Below are 24,805 nucleotides of genomic sequence, written 5' to 3' on the forward strand. Positions count from 1 at the left end.
AAATTTTGATAAGACACATTTTTAGTTGTACTTGGGACTGTTTTAATGCTAAATGAGTAAAAGAAGTGGTGTTTTTTATGAGTCACAGTGTTGTGATTTTCATTATCAGTTATTTTGGCCATTTAGTGCTCTAGTAACTCATTTATTGTTATGCTCCAAAGAATATCAGAAACCACTGAAGTATGCCCAGAAAAGCAAAAAAAAGAAGCTTAAAGGAGAGGCTAGAACTAGAAAATGTGCTCTACAGGGCTGAACACACTAAAGCTTTCTGCAGGCTCATTACTGAAACCATAGACTTAGCGTGTTTTCTTACCAGCAGCCTGTGGTAAATTTTAGCTGCAGAGTGGTGTGTATTTCCTGCTCGGCGCGACTCTTTGGGGCAGGTGTGAACACAGTAGTTGCACAGATGTACAGATCAAAACAAAAGCAGGCAAATGAGGTAAAGATGTGCACATGCCCCGAGTCTTTTCACTCATAGATTACGTTTTAAATCCACTGCTTGACAACTCGTCCTCTGACATCATTGCTGTTCATTGTGATTTACCTACCCTTTTTTATTTTCAGAGCATCATATATTATAACACAGAGCTCGAGGGCATTATGTGACTTGTTTTGTCAACTACACCACTTTGGCAGGAAAGTAAAAACTAAAATGAACAGTACACGGATAGATTTTAACCCTTAAAGACCCCAAAAACCAAAAGTATCTACTGATTTGAAATGTTTAATAACTTCTGTACCCCTAATCCTATCAATACATGTAAATAATTGGTGTAAAATACAGTTTGTCATGTTTTCATGCTCATCAGATATGACCCATTTGGACGTTTGGAGGCTCCATAGTGAATGTTTAAACATCATCTTCTACAACATTGATTCACCAGTAAAACCCATGGAGTTTGATAAATGAGGGAATGGAGATAGTTGTTTTATATTCAGTTATTGATATCTTTGCTGAAACAGTCACTTTTTCTTCAGGTTTCTCTGTTTCTATTATAATAATCCTCAACTTTAATTTGGATTTTTATGAACATGTACTCAATCAGTAAATTAGATACAGGAAAATACCTGATTTTCACTGAAAAAACGCAAAATACAGAAAATAATAGGTTTTTTTTTTTGTTTTTTTTTTAAACATTTATTGAAACGACATGGAGACTTACGTACAATATTATACAATATTGACATTTACATTAAAACATCATAATGTGGGGGAAGGGGGTGGTTAGGATATATGGCATGTAATATACAAAAGAAACAAAATCAGTCAGTAGTATGAATCAATGTCCTTTTTTTGGTTGTGTAAATGTTTTGTGTGTGGTGGAGTAACTGAAACTAAATGAGAGGAAGAGAAAGGAAAAGGAGAGAGAGAAAAAAAGAAGGAAAATGGGGGGTAATAAAAATGAATAAGTAAATAAATAAATGAAAATAACCAAATGAGATTAAAAGTACAATTTATCTACATTTGATGCCATATCCCTCCCTGCCTCACCTTGCCATCACAGCACTGTTGCAACTTTTTTTTTTTATATGTATATTTTTAAAGAATAATATTGTAATAAATGGTGATAAATCACATAAGAAAAGTTAAATATAGAGAAAAAAATATTTTGGAACTGCCGCAAAAGTAGCGCTGGGTCTTTATGGGTTAAAAATGCTTGAATTTGACCTTGAAAAATGCTTACGAACCCCACTTCTTGTATCAGCCTACATATGGATTATTCAAGTAACTATTGTTTTTTTGTATTTTTTTTCTAAAAGTAGCCAATCGCACATCAAATGACAGACTAAGAAAGTTTTAGAAAAGATTTGTTTCTCTTTTGTAGGCATTTCTAGTGATCCTCAAAGACTCGTCCGTGCTTTGAGTTCTGGAAAAATCTATGCTCAGCTCTGTGATATGAACATATGAGAAGCAAACGCTGGGGCAACCCCTCATGTATGGAACACATCAAACAATCTGTCAACCGTGTTCACGTTGTGTAACTAGAACAGCCTGCCAGTGACAGCTCCACGTATGTATGAGGAGTTTGCCCCTCGATTTAAACATGTATAATACAATGCCTATGAACAACGAGGCAGTATCGACAAAGTCTGTGTTAAATAGCGACTGAAAAAGCTAAAAAAAAAAGGCAAAAATACCAAAAAATCCAGCTGCCTTTATTCTCCAGAAACAAGACAAAACAAAAGAAACACTATTCACTCTTATAGCCGCTTAAGAATGGATTGACAATTTCTTTTGAATACCGAAAGTGAATTACACATTTTCAATCTATCTTGTCATTGTTCCGTAATTTAATTCAACAGTAAAATGTATCTGCTTCTAATTCCTCTGCGACCAAATTTGCTTTTCAGTCACATTCATCCGAGTGATTCTAATTTATTTTGACATTACATGAAAGTCTTGTTATCTTTGTTTTTTTTTATATTGATATGGATATTAACTTTGGTCCGTACTTAAACATAATAGGTGACGGTAATCTACCTTAATACTGGATTTCACCAGCTACGCAACATGATAATAAGAGCAGAAAAAAAGAAGAGAAGATAGTCTAGTGTGTGCTACTGTAAAAACATTGCATATAAACAGGTTTTTCCAAGGTGGCAAAAAACATAGCGGTTGTTATTTTTACATGAATATAAACCAACAAAAACATAACTGGGAGTGTTATATTCCACTTCAGCAGGCATATCCTTCAAAATCCCCTGATGTTTGAACACTGGGCTTGTAAATTTCAAAGAACAGGAACTTAAAAACAGTGGGTTAGTCAGATCAAACTAAGCAACCATCAGTAAATGATAATAATAATAATACAGGGTGTCCATGAAGTGTCTTTACAGTTTAACATTTATTACAAAAGTGAATGAATAGACAAGTCTGTGGAAATTCATGCAAAATAAAAAGTAGATCTTGAAGGTTTTTTTTTGCCTCATTTAATACAGCTCTATTGCATGAAACACATCAAGACAGCACTCGATTTCTTGCCATGTTAGCTGTATCGGCCTCATCAGTGGTGATCTTTCACTTCAGGTTGTTGATGTCCTGTATCTTTGTTCAATACACGATACCTTTAACATAACCTCATAGAAATAAATCCAGAAGAATATCTAGTGAACCAGGGAAATCCAGTCCAGGGAATCGGACCATCCCTTCCAATCCACCGGTCTGGAAATGTTTGATTTAGGAACCCATGAAGAACAAAAAAAGGTATCCAGCACACTGTCCATAAACTTGCAAAAAACTTTAATATTGGCAGAGATTCTCCGCTTGAAAAAGGTCCAGAGGACGGAAATGTTGCTATTCTATGTTAAAGTTTTTTGCAAGTTTATAGACGGTGTGCGGGATACCTTTTTTCTTCTTCACTCGCACCTCATGCTCCTACGCATCTGTCCCCTGAAGACTTTTTAGTTGTGCACCAACCTCCATACCTTGATTTTTGGGAACCCACCAACATGCAATCCCGAATGTGGGAGTGCACCATCTACCTGGAAAATGATAGTCGGTTGAAGGTCATCCAGTTGTGATGCCACATATTCAGCCCAAAGTTGAAAGTAAACACTTGCAGTAATTGCTCTCTGAAGAGAAAATGGACCAATGATTCAATTGCACTTGATCCCACACCAAATATGGCAAATGGACTGAACTTAAATAGCGCATTTTCTACACCTTTATGATGCCCAAAGCACTTTACAATTCCTCACATTCACCCATTCACACACACATTCATACACCAGTGAGCGGCTACTGCCATCCAAGGCACTGCCTGGCCCTACTGGGAGCAATTTAGGGTTCAGTGTCTTGCCCAGGGACACTTCGACATGTGGACAGTTGGAGCCAGGATTCGAACCGCCGACCCTTTTGTCAGTGGACGACCTGCTCTACCAACTGAGCCACAGCCGCCCCTAAATATTCAAATATTTCAGTGAGTCTCCGTGTCCTATTTAGTTTCAATAAACCACAGTACACATTGTGCCTTTTCTTGAGGAGCAGCGATTTTTTAGAGGTGTATTTAAAGCTGCGTTTGACTTTATGTATAATATTTTAACATTCTGTGCCCGAAAGAGTATACTACTACACTGGACTTCTAATAAACCCCCTACTATTTCTGGATGGAGGAAGCTAATACTGGAGCACATTCCGCTTGACTTTTTGACATGTTTGGCACATTCTAGAATCGACATATTCAATCGCATTTGGAAACAGTTCCTGGACTATACTGAAGGAAATGTGTCCTCAATTCTGTCTCGAGCTTTCATCTGCTCTTGACTGGACTTTAAGTCGTATTGTATAGATATGAATGTGATGGGATTCTGTCTCTGTGCTGACTGTGAATCTCTATTTTTGTTTTGACTGTGGTGCTGAGCTTTTTTGTTTTGTGTTGTTTTGAAAAGCGAAAATTTAATAAATATATTCTTAAAAAAAAAAAAAAAAAGCTGCGTATGACTTTTGTCACCAATTTTCCATCATATCTGTAAAATCTGAGTCATAGCCTAAGTATCACGAATCCGTAAGTCTTTCTGTGATTACTTACTTGAATCTCTGCCTTCATGGTGAACAATTTCGAAGTGTACTCCACCATAAACAATCCATTTGTTTACAAACAGAACCGGTTGGCCACTCGGGCATTTTCGGTAATTTGTTGCGACGTGCTTTGTGGGAAACGGAGCTCTACGTAGCCGCAGTAGCAGCAACAACAAACATTTCAACCAAGCAAAAGCGAGAGCGTGGAACTCCGCTTCCCACAAAGCACGTCGCAACAAATTTCCGAAAATGCCCCAGTGACCTACCGGCTCTGTTTGTAAACACATAGAGCAGTGGTTCCCGACCTTTTTTGACTCATGACCCCATTTTAACCTCACAAATTTATGGCGCCCCCAGACATTCAAAACAGACATTTTTCTCTTGGAGATGTCTTAGCAGGGCCATGTGGGCGAAGAAATCTTTCTATTCTCTGTTTGGTCCAGTTTTCTGACTGCGACTGCAGGTTGAAGCATGATCGGGTCATTCAAGATATGCCCTCTCAGATGTTATGTCCTGCATTTTATTTGAACTTGATTTTTACAGGAAAAGTATTTTGTGTTTTAATTATAATGAAATAGAAATTGAATCATTAAAAAGTATTTTTCATTAGTGAGTTGTTTTTATTTTTATCAATTACTAGAAATTTCAGGTGACCCCGTTTGAATTCCAGGTGTCTCCAAGGTTGAAAAACACTAACATAGAGTGATTATGGTGGAGTACACTTCGAAATTGTTCACCGTGAGGGAAGAGATTCAGGTGCGTAATCACGGAAAGACTTACGGATTCGTGATACTTAGTCTATGACGTGGGCTTAGGCTATCACGCTTTAACAGAACCTATTTCGGCAAATCAACAGGTTACCTGAAATACACAAATGCAACGTGATTAAAAACTTTGATAACCACTGATTACATGGAACAAACCTGATTAACATGTCTCATCAGTTGCTTTTGTAATAATTTTTTTTTAAATTGTAAAGAGACTTTGTGGACACCCTGTATTACATATAGCTCATTTCTGCAGGAAAACTATTGAATTTATAGTAGTTTTAAAGGTTGAACCCAGACTTCCAGAGAGTAAGATAAGGAAAAATCCTGCTTTCTTTGCAGTATGCCAGTGTTTGGATTTTGTTTTATTATTTACCTTTATGTAACCAGGAATTCCTATTGAAATCAGAAACCTCTTATGCAAGACCTGGCCAAGGTAGCAGCCATACAAACTCACACATATATAAAACACATACATGATGCACAGTGAACTATAAAACAGAATGCTGAGATTACGCAACAAAAACAAGTGATGAGTCATTAAGAGACATTTATGTAATACAAACCCGGGTGTGAATGCCAGCCATCCGCGGCGTCGATCCAGGTTCCGTATGTGAAAATGGCCTGAGACAGAGAAAAGGAAAAGGATGAGGGGAAAAAAAAAAGAAAGAAAGAGGCAGCATATGCTAATGAAAGCATGTGCAGGGAGTGGTGAAAGCCGCGGCAGTGTTACCCTGAGAGCACACAGCGGATCTGTGGAAAGGTCATTGGAGCGGATTGGGGACGAGGGGGCCTCCCAGGCTGGATAGACGTCCTCTCTCTCCCCCTCGTCTCGCCCTTTTCTTCCTGCCTCTCTCCATCTCTCGTCTGCCCGGGCTGCTTCAGTGTGGAGGTGGCGGCGAGCTGATAATCGGGGCGTTAAAGCCGTCTCATTCCCTCGTCTCAGTCTCTAATGAAGTCCAAACTATTAAAGCTCTATAATTCTTCTATTCCTCGGTACTGCCCCCCTCCCTCCCCACTTCTCTCCCTCGCTCGTCTCCTCTATCTTTAGGCCTCTCTCCCGTTCTCTCTGTCAATGCGCCATCCGACCCCCCCACACTCCCTCTCCGAACCCCACCACCTTACCCCTCCATCCCACCAATCATAATTGAATAACTCTGGGTAAATGAGGAGAAAGTCTCCTGAATGGGAGCAGAACGGTCACACTCGGCCCTCAGTGCATCAATCAGGAGGTCTGATTGAAAAGAGAGAGCGGGAGGAAGCGGGAGAGATGTGTGGGGGGGAGAAAGGGTGGGGGATGGGGGGTCGGTATAGTGGCTACATGTCACCTTGCCGATAACTCCCTGCCTCTTTTCACATGCAAATGAGAGCAAAGACAATACAGTTTTCTGGAAAATGAGAATACGAAGGTTGTGATATATGTCTGGACTGATGCGTCGGGACTGCTCAGATGTTCCTTAATTTACAACTTCTTTAGATGAAAAGAAATAATGAAAATAGGCCACGTGTGAACCTTCACTCACAGTTCAAATGGTGGACATCTGAAACGGCGAATCTTCTACATCCACGGCCCTCGCACGCAAACACCTAATGCAGTAACGGCCGCGGGCAACTGTTAAATTATGTTTAATATCAGGCAAGCTGCAGATGAAATATTGATGTGTTGTTGTAAAGCAGGGGGAGTGAGGTGAGGGAGATGGACTGCTGTCAGCCTGACACCTCTGTGTTTACTGTTGGGCAGATACCAGAAGCTGTGGAAGAGCTACGTGAAACTACGCCACCTGCTGGCCAACAGCCCCAAGGTCAAGCAGATTGACAAGCAGAAGCTGACTCAGAGAGAGGTGGGTTGAAGAAACACACAAACGCACTTTTTTTTCTTTCTTTTTTTTTTTTTGTTGTTTCAGCTCATTCCTTTTGTCACACTCATATCTTAACACCGAGCATGTTGTGCGTCCAATTTAAATATTTTTGAAGCTTATTTCCTGCAGATATGAAAGCTCAGGCTGAAGCACAAGAGCACTTGCACAGTCTGCAAAAAAAAAAAAAGAACAGATTCCCAGCCGTTAATTTTCCAAACCAAACTATTACAATTATCGTTCCTCCTGCTGTGTGCATTGATTCATTTTCTACTCATGTGAAAGTGTCTGCTGATAGTCAGAATCATTGCCTGAAATGGGATGTTATTTTACTAAACAAAAGTGAGGCCGCCGCATCTCACAAAGGCAGGCATTATTTTGCAGTTTTGTTGACTTTTGCAAGAACCAAAGCGCAGCCTCACTTTCATGCTTTTAATGCTTTGCCACAACAGAAGAATATTTAAATTTAACTTTCAGGGAATCAAAGCGAAGAATAAAGCGCTTTTTTTTTTTTTTTTGCACTTTAGCACCATGTAAAGTAGACACATTATATAACTGCAGACCCGCTGCGTTTAAATGTTTTTAGTGTACTTTGACAGAGAAAATATACTTTTAAGTGCAGTAATTTGTTTTACCTATCTCCGTTCTCACTTTGACATTACAGAGATGCGAGTAGTTATTTACTTCTCATTATTTGGTAAACTGATGCGTCTCCCATCATTCAGCAAGTCTGAGGAAAGCAGAAGTATAATCTAAAGTGGGCAAAATGTAAGACTTCTTTTGGGCTTTGCTTGTATAGATCACTTTTAAAACAGGCCGCCTGGATTTCTTTATGTTTTTTTGCAAAAAAGGTATTAGAAAATGGCTTTTTTCTCAATTCTTTTGCACATTTTTAACTTAACTTTCACTATCTGGCCATTAATTATCATTATTATATGTAATAAATGCTTAAAACAGGGTGGTAAAGCAAAAAAAAAAAAAGTCAAACTTGCTTTTTAAAATAATATTCATGATGCAAAACAACTAAATGTTCATTATGAAATTTTATGAGATTACAGACATAAACCTTCAACTACGTTTTATACTGTATGTTGAAACATTTTTGCTTTTCTAGAGCACAGTTGTCAAATATACGGCCCAATCCGGCCTCTGGGATGAATTTGTGAAATGCAAAAATTACAGTGAAGATATTAACAAAGTTGTCACAATCATTTTAGTTCAGGTTCCACATATAGACCAATTCAATCTGAAGTGGATTAGACCAGTAAAATACCATCCTAATAACCTATAAATAACAGAAGCCCCAAATTTGTGTCTTTGTTTTAATGTAAAAAAAAGTAAAATTACATGAAAATGTTTACATTTACAAGCTATGCTTTCACAAAAATGTGAATAACCTGAACAAATAGAAACAACCTGAAAACTCTTAAGATAAGTAAGTGCACTTTTTATGTATTTGTAGATCCACTGTGATCTGTAAGTTGTAAGGCAGAATATTGTTAAAAATGCACTTATTTTGTTTAAGACATTTCACGTCGTTCATGTTATTCCGATTTTTAAGGAAACTTTGTACATGTAAACACCTTCATAATAAGTTTTATCTTCTTTTCACTGTTATTATTTTACTGGTCCAGCCCATTTGACATCATATTGGGTTGTAAATGACCCCTGAACGAAAATGAGTTTGACACCTCTGGTCCAGAACATTCTGTTTTCGTGGATTGCTGGTGTGCGTCTAAAAATGGTTAATATTCTTTTTTTTTTTAAACTTTGTCTTATTTTACTACAAACATGGTTAAACATACTTAACACAAACAGCAGGATCAGGGAGTGACGACTTGCATAGGAAAAATAATAAATGACTGCATAAATAAATGTGTATATAAGTTACACCTGCACAGAGTAGCCAACCCACCGTAAGTTTTACTCTCCATTTTACATCTTCATTTCTATATCGTAATTATTCTTTTATCTATTTGTTTACTTCTTTGTATTTTATGCATTGTCTGTTTTATCTTATTGTACAGTGTCCTTGGTGTCCTGAAAGGCACTTATAAATAAAATTTCTTCTTCTTCTTCTTCTTCTTCTTCTTCTTCTTCTTCTTCTTCTTCTTCTTCTTCTTCTTCTTCTTCTTCTTCTTCTTCTTCTTATTCTTATTATTATTATTATTATTATTATTATTATTATTATTATTATTATTATTATTAAGAAGGTAGCATTTTTAAAGTGACTTAGCTAAGAGGAGGGTCCACTTTTTCCAATGTCCTCCTCCTACATTCTTTTGTAACCTCAGATTATAGGTGATCTGCTCCATAAGGAGTTAATATTCTTCTGTTTCTTTCCTCGGCAGACCCTTAAGTCAGACATATCACCACCTTCCCTACCGCCTACACCTATTCTACAGATTCTGTCTTTAATTATTATTTAAACACTGTGCTTACCGCTTGCATATGTTGCATTTTTCTTTCACTGATGAATGCGTAACCATTTAGATAAATTTTCCAGCTCAGAATAAAAAGGCACTAACTGCTCTCCTGTGCTGAACGTGAAGGTCAGATAACCACGAGGGAACCAGAAGGGAAAAGGTTTAGATTTGGAGAAGTAATGGCCTGGCCGCCACTGGGAATCACAGGGTACAGGTGCTGTGTGGCCTGTACAAGCTGTTCACACACTGTATTCAACTGTAGGAACTACCATAACTTTTCTACTCCAGATACTTCTCCGCTCTAAGGTTTTAAGTGTTTCTACAGATCCAGTCTCCTCCTCGGGTTTGTTTGATACTCTTTGAACCAATAATGAGCAAGAACCCCGAGCTCAATTAGTTTGTTTCCCAGGTATCTCTGCAAAGCTTCCCAGCTAACAGGCCCTGACAACCCTACTGTCAACCTGCACCGGAGCAATTAGTGAACCCAAACACGTGCAGACTCACACACCGAGTCCATCAGACTCCACCACAAGCATTAGCCATGTCAGTGTCTCTTTACCGCAGTGGCAGTGTGGCATCGCTACTTATTCAATGCCCAAGGGAACACTGAAGCATCGTTCAGCGAAAGACTAAACGTCTCCCCCTCTGATAGCCATTTTCCACTATTAAGACTCTGGCTGTCAGAAGTGTTCACAGCTATGTTGTACTGCCTCTGTGATGCCTCTGTACTGGAGTCTACCAGAGCTCCATGGAGACGATAGGTGTGTTCCTCGGTGAGAACTGGCCTTCACACACTAGGATATCCGCCTCCGCAGCCTTTTCCAGATTCCATGCTGACAGCATGTTGGGGTGCGTGTGTGTGTGTTCGGTGTGTGTGTGTGTGTGTGTGTGTGTGTGTGTGTGTGTGTGTGTGTGGGGGGGGGGGGGGGGGGGGGGGGGGGGGGGGGGGGGCACTGAGAGACGTACAGACTGTATTTGTGTGTTTCCCAGATGGATTCGCTGTGAGTCACTCATCTAAATCACTTTACTGGGACTCCAACATACACAGGCTGATATTGTCTTATATTGTATTCAACTCTAGTGACTGTTTATTGGGATTTTCTGCAGTTTTTTTATGCCAGAATTCTACTTTTTAATTGGTTTGGATTTCAGTTTTCTGTTTGTTTTTTTGGATTTTTGTTTAGTTCCGGCTTCACAAATACATAAGTAGCCATTTATTTGTTGACACCATGCACTGATTATGTCACTTGACTCACAACAGACTAGGGCTGCTTCATATTGGAAAAAACTGACATTGCAATTTTTTTTTTTTAACCCTACGATATAGGGCTGCACGATTAATCAATTTTAAATCGAAATCGGATTTTTTAATTAGGACGATTTTTAAAAAAGGGAAATTGTCAAATCGATTTCATCTCTCTCGTGCCTCCTGGCCGCGCCCCTGCAGGCTAAAGTAGGCTTTTCCTCCTAGCTGTGGCAGCGGTCTTTTATAGAAGTCCGTGTAATGACCACGGACGTTAAATCTGTTAATGAGCCCGCAGTAGTGATACCAATGTAAGCCGTGTCTTCACGCATGGATCCCACAGTTGAAATATAACTGTATGGGGATCACTCATCTTATGTTGTCCCGGATCCGTACAGTACCGTCTTCTTCTGATCCAGGTCCAGGTCACGGGGTCAGCAGCCTCAGCAGAGGAGTACAGACCGCCCTGTGCCCACACATATCCACCAGCTCCGAGGATATTATTCCTCCAGCGTGTCCTGGGTCGGTCTCTTCCACACACGGATCCCCCAAGTTAAATATAACCACATGGGCATCACTCATATTACGTGGTCCACGCATGCAGGACTAATGCCCGTCTTATATTGGTATCACTTCTGTGGGCCCAGATACCCCAAAAAGGAAAAAAAAAAAAGAAAAACATTCATTCATTGATTCATTCATTTTCTGAACCTGCTTTATCCTCACTAGGGTCACGGGGGTCGCTGGAGCCTATCCCAGCTACATAGGGGCGAAGAAACAATTATAATTAATTTATTTCCCTTACTTGCTAAATTTTTCATTCACAAATGTAAGTTCTGTAACACAAAACCAAATATTATTTAGTTTTTGAAAGATGTTGAACTTTATTTAAAGGTGTTAGATAAATCTGGAAATAAAAAGGCTATAAAAACCATCAGTATTTGCTCTGATTTGGACATTGTATTGTAATGTATTCCCCCTGGCAAACTTGATATGTTATTTTCTTGTATATGTTGTTTGTATACTCTACTTCATTCAATAAAGATTTAATGAAAAAAAAATAAAACTTCTGTGGGCCCATCACGTGATCCCATCACAGATTTGAGGTAGGGAGCAGTGCCTTGCATCGCGGGCTGCTCACGAAAATGACATGCTGACTTCTGTTGTCTTTTGTAGTTTTACCCAAAAATCAAAATCAAAATCGAAAATCGAGTTTTTTGAGTTAAAAAATCAGGATTTTATTTTTTATCAAAATCGTGCAGCCCTACTGCGATATGAAAAAATACTCAGGAGGATATAATAGCTGTGTGGTGCCGACGTAAATGGTCAAACTAATTAGTTGTTTCCTCTCGTTGTGGCAACAGGTGTAAGGCACTGTCGACACAGAACACGGGTTTCAATATTATCCTTCTTGTAGCTGAAATAAGTCCAGATAACTGACTTAGCTTTTCATTTTGGCACAAAGTCTTCGTTTTTAAGGATTTTTCTCTTTTTCATTGCTCATTTTTTAATGTTGTTACCAGTGACTCACTCCAAACTGATTTAAAATGATTGTGATCGGTGGATCGCTGTGTGTCAGGTGCCCTTGAAATTAGATGAGAACATGTCGAGTTCATTTGCCTCCTACATCACAGAACCTGCAATGTGACTATTGCGCACACGCATATGATGATGACGATGCTCAAATGATATATTGTGTAGCTCTACAACAGACCCTGGTAATTAACACCCAGAGCCGAATTTTGAAGGTTCAGTGTGTAATATTTCAGGTATCGGCCCTTTAAGGGAAAATGCAATAATCACCGGCAATTCGCTACTATTTAACTATCAGTGAACTGAAGCTAAGATTGCAGTTATACATAGTCACTTTCCTAAAATAACTGTAAACCACAAATTGACAAAAATGACTTTTTTGCCTAAATCATTAAATAATCAATTTCTGGTTAAGTTTTTTGTGTTTCCTGAAAAATCTTAAAAAATCACTTAGCCAATTACTTTAGGAAGGTGACAATATTAAGATTTTGTAGTCATGATTATGCCACTCGTAAATCAGTATTTATTTGATCATAATTTAATTAATAACACAGATAATAAGTCAGTTGCAGTGAGTACTGTTTGGCTCTTATAGCAGAGTAGACTTGCTTAAGAGTTTGGTTCTACCAGCTTGAAATGTGAAGTGTCATGAGAATTTTTGTTACGATGTGGCACTGTATAAATAACATTTGATTGATTAATTGATTGATTGATTGGACTGAACAGAGGAGCAACAGGATGAACAAACACTAGATGTGACTGTTTGCCACCTGTGTGACAATGAGAGTTAAAGTAGAGTAAAAAAAAATAAAAAATTTAAAACAGCTACGCTTTGTTACCTGTGACCATTTCAAGTTCATCCTCTCCTTTACTATATCTCTGCAGTCTGGAGAGCAGCATCTGTTGCTGGAAACGAGTTGGAGACGTGATTAAAATGGTTGCACACCACTTTTACCTTAATCTACATCGTTAATGAGCTTTAATTAACTCGGTTTGTGCGTTGGATAGTGAGTCCAGTCCTGGTTCACATATACGTCATGTTCTCGCCAAGTGACAGACACACAGAGCCACTGTCTTCACAGTGCCTGAATGAAATGATACCAGGAGGTGATTTAAAAAAAAAAAAAAAAAAAATGTTAAAGGACATTGGCCTTAAAAAAAAGTCCTCCCCTGGATTTAATGAGTCGCTTCTTATTTCCAACCAGCGGTTTCCTAGGGAGCACAAAGATTGGACAATGCAAGAATTCATCTGTTTCATATGGCTTTGAGAAAGAGTGGTTCAGAGAGCATGAGACATCATTTTCACACATGGATTGGCCACCACAGAGTCCAGACCTGAACCCCAGTGAGAATGATGGAGTAGACTTTACGCAGCAGTCGGACTCTCACATCACCACTGCAAGATCTTTGCGAAAAAATGAAAGCAAGCCTGGATGGAAAAATAGATGTTGTGACATTTATCGTGGCTTTGCGTGACACAAACAGTGCTGCTGCGAATATGTCCCATAATCAAAGCTTAAAGGGGATCCAGTCAAATGTTGTGTGTGGGACTTTGTTTTTTTTTTTTTTTGGCCAGGTAGTGTATATTTAAGGCATAGAATGATAGACATATGAGCTTATTACCGTTGCCAAGGAGGTGATGTTTGTGCCAGCGTTGGTTTGTTTGTCTGTCTGTCTGTCTATGTGTAAGATAACTCAAAAAGTTATAGATGGATTTGGATGAAAATTTCAGGGAATGTTGATACTAGCAGAAGGAACAAATGATTAAATTTTGGTGGTGATGGTGGTGGGGGGGCACTGATCTGCCTTGGCGGAGGTCTGCACTCTCCAGTTGCTTTTCCAGTTATTATTATTTTTTTTAATGAAATGAATATCGTTGCCTTACAATAGCTGCAAAAATTTTTAAAAACCATCGAGCCTGTTTACATGACCATAAAAATCAGATGACTAGGAGTGATCAAGTAATTATAATAATCGGATCTGATGTGTTTATGTGCACTTCAAAAATGCGATAATTGAAAAACCTTGGTTTATATGTTTCAGTTCATTATGAGATTTCTTTTGGAGTACATGTGTATGAAGTGACGGTAAACTCTTGAGCTCACATTGGGGTTATGTCACGATCATTTTCTATGTTTTTTTTTTTTTTTTTTTTTTTTTACACACGTGTAGACATAAAGGAGCTAAATAAATCAGATTAATTGGTATATATCAGTGCTGTCAAGTGATTACAATATTTAATTGGATTAATCACAGGGTTGCTGTGGATTAATTTAGATTAATCACAATTAAATATCATTCATTTTTAATCTATGTTAATCGCGTTTCATTTTGCATGAGCAAACAGACTCAAGAAAGAAGGGAATATTTATGCACTTAATGTGTTACTTGGTGACATGCCAGCCAAAGTGCTAGCAGAATCCCTGACTAATGTATGTTTCAAGTTAATGTGGTATTTTAAGCTGGAAGTGCTTCAGTGAAAAGAAAACTCCTTCCTGCAGAGTGTGTATAATACTTTATGTCGGTCGACTGTTCCATCTTGTTTTGTTTTTTTTTTTATCCTCATATTTCCAACATGCTGTTTAGTGTCTTCCATCATTATGCGTTGGTTCTGCTGCCTGTCACTGCTGGATCAACTGTCCATTTGCACATGTGCGATGGTAACTCTACTTGGATAAACTGCCCCAAATGTGTTGGCAGAGACGTTCAGAGTCATTCTCCATTCTCAGATGGATTAATTGCGTTAAAATTTTTGATCAGAATTATCATGATGATGTAAATGCGTTCATTTTCACAGCCCTTTTGTATTTATTTATTTATTTGTTTATTCATACAGTTGCAGAAAAAATTATTAGACCACCACTGTTTTCTTCAATTTCTCATTCATTTTAATGACTTGTTTGGACAAATATGATAACAACAAAAATAGCCTGTAAGAGTTTAGTTTCAGAGCTGATATCTATCCATTTTCCATGGTTTTCTTGATAATAACCAAAATCACTTCAGTTCTTACAACAATAGCTATGGCATTGTACTGACAAAAACAGTGCTTTTAGGCATTCCATGTTTTCTTTTGTGTCTGTTTTAGTCACATGACACACACAGGAGTTAGTACTTGATTGCATAACCATTTTTTTGATGACTTTTGATGGTCTAATATTTTTTTCTGCGATTGTATATATAAACATATATCTATCTATCTATATACATGCGTTATTTGATAAAGCATGTCACATTATGCTGCTTGATTAATCTGATAACTCCAGGAATTATATAATGATCAGCTTTTTCTTGTGCATGTAAACAGGCTCAGCGTTTGATTCCCATTCTGGCATTTTTGGTTTAGGTTGTAAATAAATCTGGTCCACACTCGAACATATGGTAGTAAGTGAATGTTAATGCACCTTTAATGCAGGATCCCACTCACTTTAAAAATGGAAAGAGAAGAAAAGAGTCTGTTCTGAACTACTGTAGATCTGTGATTGTTGTATTTATGCACAAACAAAACTAAAATTCTTGGTTTGCAACAGAATAGTAAAGTCACTTAGATTGTAATTGAATTCTTTTAACCTTCATATTCGTCATAAAAGTGTCTATGGGGAACACACCAGTTTAAAAAAAAAAAAAAAAAATCAAATCTAAGAAACTCAATATAACCCATAATGACAAAGTGGAGAACTTTCATAAGGCATTATTGTAATGAAACACAATAGTGTGATACTTCATTATCTCTTATCTCCAATTTGAATATGTATTCATCCCGGAGTCAGTACTTTGGCAGTGAATTCAGCTTTGAGTCTTCTCTATCAGCTCAGCATATGTGGATTTGGGGATTTGCTCTGATTCTTTCTCGCAGATTTGACCGAGCTCAGTCAAGCTGTGTGAGGAGCAACTTTGAAAAGCTATCTTTAACTCATTCCGCAGATTTTCCATTGGGCTTCATCTGGGCCACACAAGAGCTCTGATATCTATTGTACTCTCTGTGTTAATTAGGATGTATTTTATTAGGAACAAAGGATGGGAACTTGCTACATAAATTGACCTTTAGTGGAGTTTTTTTAGTAACTTAACATGTTTTTTTGGTGAGGAAATTATAGGTCAGTCTTTAGCAGAAAATCTATAAAAGATCCCTGCGAAAAATTATACAGTGACCGCGCAATAGGGATGAAGGTAAGGGGAAATAAAGACAGTAAAGTAGTATTTTGTGTGCCTTTGGAGTGTAGTAAACAGCATAGAGTATCTAATGTTTTGCTATTTGTGGCGCTTTAGCCTTAGTGGAGTATTAAAAATATAGCTAACTCTACTGGAGGCACTTAAAAAAAAAAAAAAAATCATCAAGGTTTTATTCCAGTGAGGACTTGGCTTAGCGAATTTCATGGCAGCATGCAAAGAGATCCTGATATTTCTTGTTTGATGAAATCTGTCTTTTTTTTTTTTTTTTTTTGATCAATGCATTTTTATTAAGTCTTTTAAACATGGATGCTTCTATGAAACTGGGCACATTTTGGTATCTGGCACTTTTCCAGCTTTTTAGACCCAATAATCTAAAGAGAAATTTAGACATACTGTATTTCCCCCCAGGATGAACCTAATAATGACCTCAGATAAATGCAAAAAAAAATTATACTCGTGCTCTGAGCCATCCCAAAATTAATGAATATTTTAGCAAATATTTGGTCGAAAAATACAACCAAAATTGGGACATGAAAAGCTACCAAGGTGTCACTGCATTTGATCAGGAGAACATGGCTTGAAATAGTCTTATACAGGGGTTGGACAAAATAATGGAAACACCTTCACCTCAAGATGATAATGCCCCAATCCATACAGCTAGAATTGTTAAAGAATGGCATGAGGAACATTCTAATGAAGTTGAGCATCTCGTATGGCCGGCACAGTCCCCAGACCTCAACATTATTGAGCATTTATGGTCAGTTTTAGAGATTCAAGTAAGACGTCGATTTCCACAGCCATCGTCTCTAAAAGAGTTGGAGGGTATTCTAACTGAAGAATGGCTTAAAATTCCTTTGGAAACAATTCACAAGCTGTATGAATCAATACCTCGGAGAATTGAGGCTGTAATTGCCGCAAAAGGCGGACCTACACCATATTAAATTATATTTTGTTGATTTTTTAAGGTGTTTCCATTATTTTGTCCAACCCCTGTATACAGCTATAAATAAAGACACTGTGTTAAATTTGATGATCCTAGTGGTTTTTCTAATCCAGACATGCAGGTTTTTCATGAATCTCAGTCTCATTCCGGGTTTTGTATGTAACCCATCGTGTCCACTTGTGTTACATGCAGAACCTGCCCAGTTAAATGCAAACAAATTGTGAGTGATTTTGCAACAGCATTCATTTTTGTGAAACACTCTGCCTTGCATAATTAGTTCAATTCCCAAAATGTACCTGTGAGAGAATAACAAGATATTAAAAAAAAAAAAAAATTGTAGCGTGTAATTTTCGTGTCCTTTTAACCATGTTACATACATATTTTTGTATAAAAATAATGTAAAATGTGTTTTATCTGAAAAATAGGTTCTCTTTCATCTCAATAAATATTTATTTTTAAAATACACCCAAAGTGCTTCCAAACTTGCTTCATAACATTAGTCTACATGTGGTTTGAATTTTTAATCCCCATGTCCTGTTTTAGGGACCAGTTTCATAGAAGCACCCACATACGAAATAAGTAAGACAAACACTGAGACATATAGCAGAGGTATAAGATGCCACAGAACAATAAAACACACAAAAAATAAAATAAAGTTTTATTTGTACACAGCACAAATTATCGTGAGTCAAGGTGCATTGTCAGCTGTTCTACACAAGAAATAAAATGATGCCACACCACATTAAACTTCCCCACTGATCCATTCAATCTCTTTCTAATCTTTCCAATTTTAAAGAAAAACATGACATCACATATCCATCTGCCAAAGGAGGGAGGGTTTGTCATTCTTCCAATTGAGAGAAAAAAAAAAAAAAAAGTCGCCATGCTTAAAGGGAGGAGTAGGCTATACTATTTAACTATGGCCTTTGTAGAGGGAGATCTTCTAATGGTATGCCAGAAAGTCCGATAACAGGGCAGGGGTCAATGATCAGACCTGAAGTTGCTAAATACGCTTCAAATAGTGAAGACCAGAACGCAGTTTGTCTTTTTTACTTGACATTATTTCACGTTGTCCAAAATAATCAGACTCCATAGGGCTTGGTTGATGGTGTAGGTGTAAACATAAGCGCATTCCTTCCACGAATTGTAATTTTGGCCATGTTTCAGGAGCAAAGGTCAAGAACTACATCAGATTTCTCGCAACTCCAGCCATCATCTCTGCAATGCAAAAGAGAGACTGAGCATGAACAAAATCCCCCTAAATTAACCTGAATAAAGCACAAATAAGACGCAGCAGATGTTTAGCAGGCACGGCGTCTCAGCAAGGGTCTTTGGTGTTTGACCTCAGCCTGATTCAAAACATACACACAGAAGAAGAATGCGTTGATACAAGTCAAACGCACCACGGCTTTTCTCTTTGACCAGTAGAAATTATCTTTGTTCTAAGCGATGCATGCGTCTCTAACTCCCCTTCATGGTTAATTATTTACTTTTTGTACTTCTGCCCATTCCCTGACCCTGCAAAAAGCTCCGCATAATAAAGTATTTACATATCATTCGCCCCTTCCCTGTGATTACAGCTTTCTATATACCGCGGCTTGCTGTCCACGGAGGGGTTTTGTTGTGTGTCGTCGTGCATGCATGTGTTGCGTGTGGGCGAGCGTGTTCACTTTGATGCACAGTTCAAAGTAGGATGGCATTATTTATTCATGCCTTTGTTGTTCTTATTTCCTCTGCGAGTCAAAAATTCCTGGCGTTCCATTTTAGGCAGATCACGGCTAACTCAGACGCAGTCGATAGCGTCTCTGCTGAATGAAACACATGCATGTGCACACATACTTAGGAGCTGCAGTTTGTCAATAGGTCGTCCATCATGGTTGTTAGCCCCCCCCCCCGCCATTTCCATAGTGGATTTCCAGTTATGATATGATGCTGTGTGTGTTTCTGTAATGGTTACGGCTGCAGCTGATGGAGGTAAATGTTATATCCTGGCTTTAATGGGCAGGTATGTGCTTCAGCTGTTGGCGATGGGGTCTGAAGCCTCCGCATCAACATTTCTCCACCTGTTAACACCATTGCGCACAGCCACATTGACCCATTGCGGTGTCCCAATTAGCTAGAACCAGCAGAGCTGTCACTTTCCTGAGTTGCTGTCCACTGCTGTACTGTATGCACGTCACAGCATGCAGGTTTCAGTTTATTGCATGTGCCAGGCGATCTACTGGGGAACAGGGAATGAAAGACGGGAAAGGGTGGGGGTGGAGTTTTGAGGGTGGAAGCTGTCCCTGTAGGCTGTACTCCAACGGATCAATAATTGACTGGCTGGTTGTTTGGCAGGAAGCTCTTCAGAAGATCCGTCAGAAGAACACCATGCGCCGTGAGGTGACAGTGGAGCTCAGCAGTCAGGGCTTCTGGAAGACTGGTATCCGCTCCGATGTCTGTCAGGTAACACCCAATCATCAAACGCACATGCATCCATGCTGCAATACATACTTATAAGATAATTATGTGGTAATATGAGGCAAAATTTGAAATATAAAGTGATAATTCATCATATAGATGCATTGTTTAACACCCTAGTGCCACAAAAAGCCCAAGGTTATAGTTGATGATTTCCTAAAACTCATTATATTCCATGATTTTTGCAAAAACTGAGGATTTTTGGACCATTGTTTTTCAAAATGCAGTATTAAGTTATTGGTAGATTAAGTTTCTCTCAGTCAACCCCCCACGCCACCCCCATGTCACACCATGTGCAAACACAATGTAAAAATTTAAATAATATTTTAATTCTATATTTCTATAAATATTTATATAAATACCAAAATTTCTTACTTTTCTCTCTATATTTCATATTTCATTTCTTTCATGTCTTTTTCCTCTGCATTTGTGTGTTGTATGTTGCTGCTGTTAACTGTGAAATTTCCCCATGGTGGGATCAATAAAGTTCTCTTCTCTTCTCTTCTCTTCTCTTCTCTTCTCTTCTCTTCTCTTCTCTTCTCTTCTCTTCTCTTCTCTTCTCTTCTCTTCTCTTCTCTTATCTTATCTTATCTTATCTTATCTTATCTTATCTTATCTTATCTTATCTTATCTTATCTTATCTTATCTTATCTTGTCTTATCTTATCTTATCTTATCTTGTCTTGTCTTGTCTTGTCTTGTCTTGTCTTGTCTTGTCTTGTCTTGTCCTGTCCTGTCCTGTCCTGTCCTGTCCTGTCCTGTCCTGTCCTGTCCTCATCTTATCTTTTCCTCAACTTATCTTTTCCTCAACTTATCTTATTTCTCATCTCATCTCAATTTGCATTATCATTAGATGCAAGTCTGTGTTAGGGCAAGCAAGTTTGGCATTGTAGTGATCCTATAACTATGGTTTTGATGCATCCCAATCCAAGAATTCATTTGTGATATTTATTTATATATTTAAAACATACATAGATTTCTCCACAACTAAAAATCAGTATTATATAGAAAGTTCTTCATGCAAGATTACACTATTTCTTCTCAAGATCATTATGTTGGTATTAATATAATGGTTAATACCTGGGTTTAATGAATATGAACGGTTGTCATATGAAATGTCAGACCACCCACTCCTAAATAAAACTTTGTAAGGGTAGTGTCATTACATGGATGTCGAAACCAGACAAAGCAGCAAGACTTATTGAAATAAAATAATATGGAGATTAGAGGAGATGAAATAAATAGGTGAAAGCGTCTTTTGGACTATGGGTTAACAAAACGTAGGTCAAGGTGAAAAAGCTCAACAATAACATTAGGACCACAATTTGCTGTTGTTAAGCATAAAAAAAAAAACCTTTACAGACAATAATTACTATAGTTGCCGACAAACTACAATATTCCTGTATTGGAGGTGCTAAGGTTGCACCGATCTGATATTACGATCGGATATTGGCCCCGATGTCAGCATTTTACTTGGATTGGGGATCTGTAAAAGCAACCGATCCGTCCCCTTTAAAGTTTTGAGACACGGGCTATGTCATGCATGCCGAACGTAATTCTAAAAGCAACACGACAGGTTATACAATTCTGTAGATCAAGGGTGTCAAACTCATTTTAGTTCAGTGGCCACATTTAGCCAAATTTGATCCAAAGCAGTAAAAATAATAGTAAAATAGTAAAATTAAATAATAACAATAACATTAATAATAACAATAAATAATAATAAAATAACATACTAATATACAGACAATGTAACTCCAAACTTTTCTCCATGTTTTAGAGTGAAAAAAGTAAAATTACATTATAAAAACGTTTACATCTACAAACTATCCTTTAAAACAATGTGAATAACAGAAACAAACTGACATTTCTTAGGAAAAATAAGTGCAATTTTAACAGTCTTACGCTTCAGTTTAACATTTACACATGTACTTTATAACTTACAGATCACAGTGGATCAACAAATACACAAACATTTAATAACAGGCAGAATAATGGTAAAATTGCACTTCTTAAGACATTTTAGGTTCATATTTGTTCAGATTATTCTTTTTTTTATGAGAAATGATTGCTAGTTTTAGTAGAAATACAGTAAAATTACATAAAAATATTTACATTTACAAAGAGAAAATTTTTGAGTTGTCATTATTTATAAGTTATTGTAATTGTATTTTACTGGTTCTGACCCACTTGAGATTGAAGTGGTCTGAATGTGGAACCTGAACTAAAATGATTAATATCTTCAGTGTAATTTTTGCATTTCACAAATTCATCCCGCGGGCCGGAATGGACCCTTTGGCGGGCCGGATTTGGCCCCCGGGCCGCATGTTTGACACCCCTGCTGTAGATAAAGCTGTGAGAAAGTGAAAGTGAGCTCCCCTCGCCTTATCATTGACTACCTGCTGCCCCCTGAAAACAAATTTGCGACCAGGAGGGGGGGAGACGATGTGCCTGACAATATGCAGAGAGTCTGTGCCCAGTGATTTATACTGTTGTGTATAAATCATGCGCTCGTGTTCCCCCCGGTTGAGAACCTCTGCTCTAAATCAACAATGATACTGGATTGGTATCAGGTATCGACCGGCCCCAGCGTTAGTATCGGCATCGGTGCTTAAAAAGTCGGATCGGTGCATCCCTAGTAGGTACTTAGGTGTTCAATACATGATGCAACTGTTGGCTTGTAAACACAACCTCATCATCTGATTGCCTTTATTTCATTTCTCTCAGTCTTTTTTGGCTTAATTGTGCCCTTTACAGATATCAGCAATTAACATTGGCACGCTGTTATAATAAGTGTCAGAGATAATTGTCAGAGCAGAGCAAATGTGCTCATACATGTACCCACAGCAGTGCTTGACAGAGACAGACACACACCATCACTGATTTAGCCGGTCAGAATCTCAGCTTGTGATCTTTCCACACGTTGCGTCACTCCTCCATTCAAGTGTCAAAATGTGTGTAAGGAAAGTGGACTCCCACAGAGCCCCAGCAACCATACCCTTCATTAAGTAATGTCTCCGACCTGACAGTTTATTTATATACAACTTCTCCAGCATCGAGCGGAGCAAGAGAACATGCACCGTCCCCTTCGTCATGCACTTGTTAGCAGCAAAATAAACCCAGATGAAATTTCTTAACATGGTCCACTCTACATGTTATCTCAAAGCCAGGGAAGTGGGACAACATATGCAGCATGCACTTTCATGTGTGCATATATCTGTGGCCCTAATGAGACTTGAACCATAACCCTGAATGTGTTAGTGCCACGCTCTGCTCACTGAAACATAGAGAACTACATTTGTTCACGGATTTGTCAGTGTAACCAATGCGCCGCAATACTTTACTTTGAAATAATTTTATTTATTGTCTATCCCGATATTTTCTGCCTTTTACCGAGAAAATAATTGGCGTCAGTGTTGCACATCTTTCCCTCTGAACACATGCACTACCCCTGCGTGCAGAGTGGATAGCCTACAGCTGGTACTCCTGCTCATATTTAGAGAGCAATGACGGAAAGTTCCAGCCTCACAAGCCAGACCTCTCTTACAGCAAGGTCTAGCAAAGAAGGATCCGATCCATAATTGCCGCCCAATTATATTTGCTTCAAGCTGTACTGCTACGACTAATTGGTTCATGAATAATTTCAGTTCGAACTGCGGTACTACGCTCTGGACAACGTGTGACACAGACAAGATACAAGCAACACTGACCCGTACTTTTGTGATTTTTCTAAAAGCAGCTGCGGAATTCAATCCCAGCCTTAATGACACGGAGCCTGTTTTACTTGAAAAGTTCTGTCAAGGACCAGGTTACCCACCAGAGGCATTTATTCATTAATTTATTCATTAATGTTTTTGTTAATCATATATTTGTGTTTAGTTTTTCCTTCAATACTCCTTTCCCGCTCGTCTTTTCGCCTTTTCCGTGTCCCTGAACACAAATATGTGAAGGCTATCAGTTGAATACTAAAGCTTGTTTATTCTACAACAACAGAAGAGATATCTGTGGGTGGGTCTTTATTCATTCATTTGGTACATCTATTTATTTGTTAATCATTACACCAAACATTAATCCACCTACTTACATGACATTACCAAACCAAACACAATCCATAATCTGACATATATCCAGATTGGTATTTGTAGGATGTTAGTTGGTATTATATGTCGTGTAATATTTTGGATTACAAAAAAATAATAATGCAAGAAAAAAATCATAGTTTAATACAAAAGGCTGTACAGTTTTGAGTGAATCAAATTAATAATTCATCAAATTCACCAGTCTTAGTTTTGAAGAATGTGATTTCTGATAGAGAAAAAATAAAGCAGTAATAATTATGTTTGGTCTAGGTAAGGATGTTAATTAAAATAACTACATGAATGTGGATTATCTATGATTTGTAAAGGTATGTAGAAATTAATAAATAAAATATGGATGAACCAGAACACACTTGCATTGATTTTTAGACAATTTGTTATGTTGGGAGATGGCAATAAGTGTAATACTTAGAAATCTAGGTTTTTAACAAACAAAAGCACAGCAGAGTTTAACCCATCAAGACCCAAACATCCACCGCCAACCAAAACCATCTACTGATGTAAATGTTTAATATCTGTTGATCCACTAATCCTATCAATTTATGTAAGTAGTTTGCGTAAAATGCAGTTTGTCATCTTTCCATGGTCATCAGATAAGACCCATTTGGACGTTCAGAGGCTCCGTAGTGAACGTGGAAAAGACGTCATCTTCTACAACATTGATTCACTAGTAAAACCCATGGAGCTGAATCGATGACAGTGGATGGACACGCTTGTTTTTAAGTTCAGTTAATGATATATTTTGCTAAAAAAAAGTCACCTTTTCTTCAGTTTTCTTTGTTTCTGATT

General features: G+C 37.9%; 1 protein-coding gene across 2 annotated transcripts in view; it reads left to right on the forward strand.

Moving 5' to 3' along the window:
- The window catches only part of drosha (drosha ribonuclease III), a 195,722-nt gene that overhangs the window by 38,882 nt on the left and 132,035 nt on the right, over positions 1–24,805 (forward strand). For both annotated transcript variants that reach the window (XM_030122783.1, XM_030122784.1), the window contains 2 exons: positions 7,028–7,127; positions 19,798–19,905. In XM_030122783.1, the coding sequence (XP_029978643.1) occupies positions 7,028–7,127; positions 19,798–19,905 (208 nt within the window). The remainder of the gene's footprint in view (positions 1–7,027; positions 7,128–19,797; positions 19,906–24,805) is intronic.

Source organism: Sphaeramia orbicularis, chromosome 20 (assembly GCF_902148855.1).
Source record: "Sphaeramia orbicularis chromosome 20, fSphaOr1.1, whole genome shotgun sequence".
NCBI lineage: Eukaryota > Metazoa > Chordata > Actinopteri > Kurtiformes > Apogonidae > Sphaeramia > Sphaeramia orbicularis.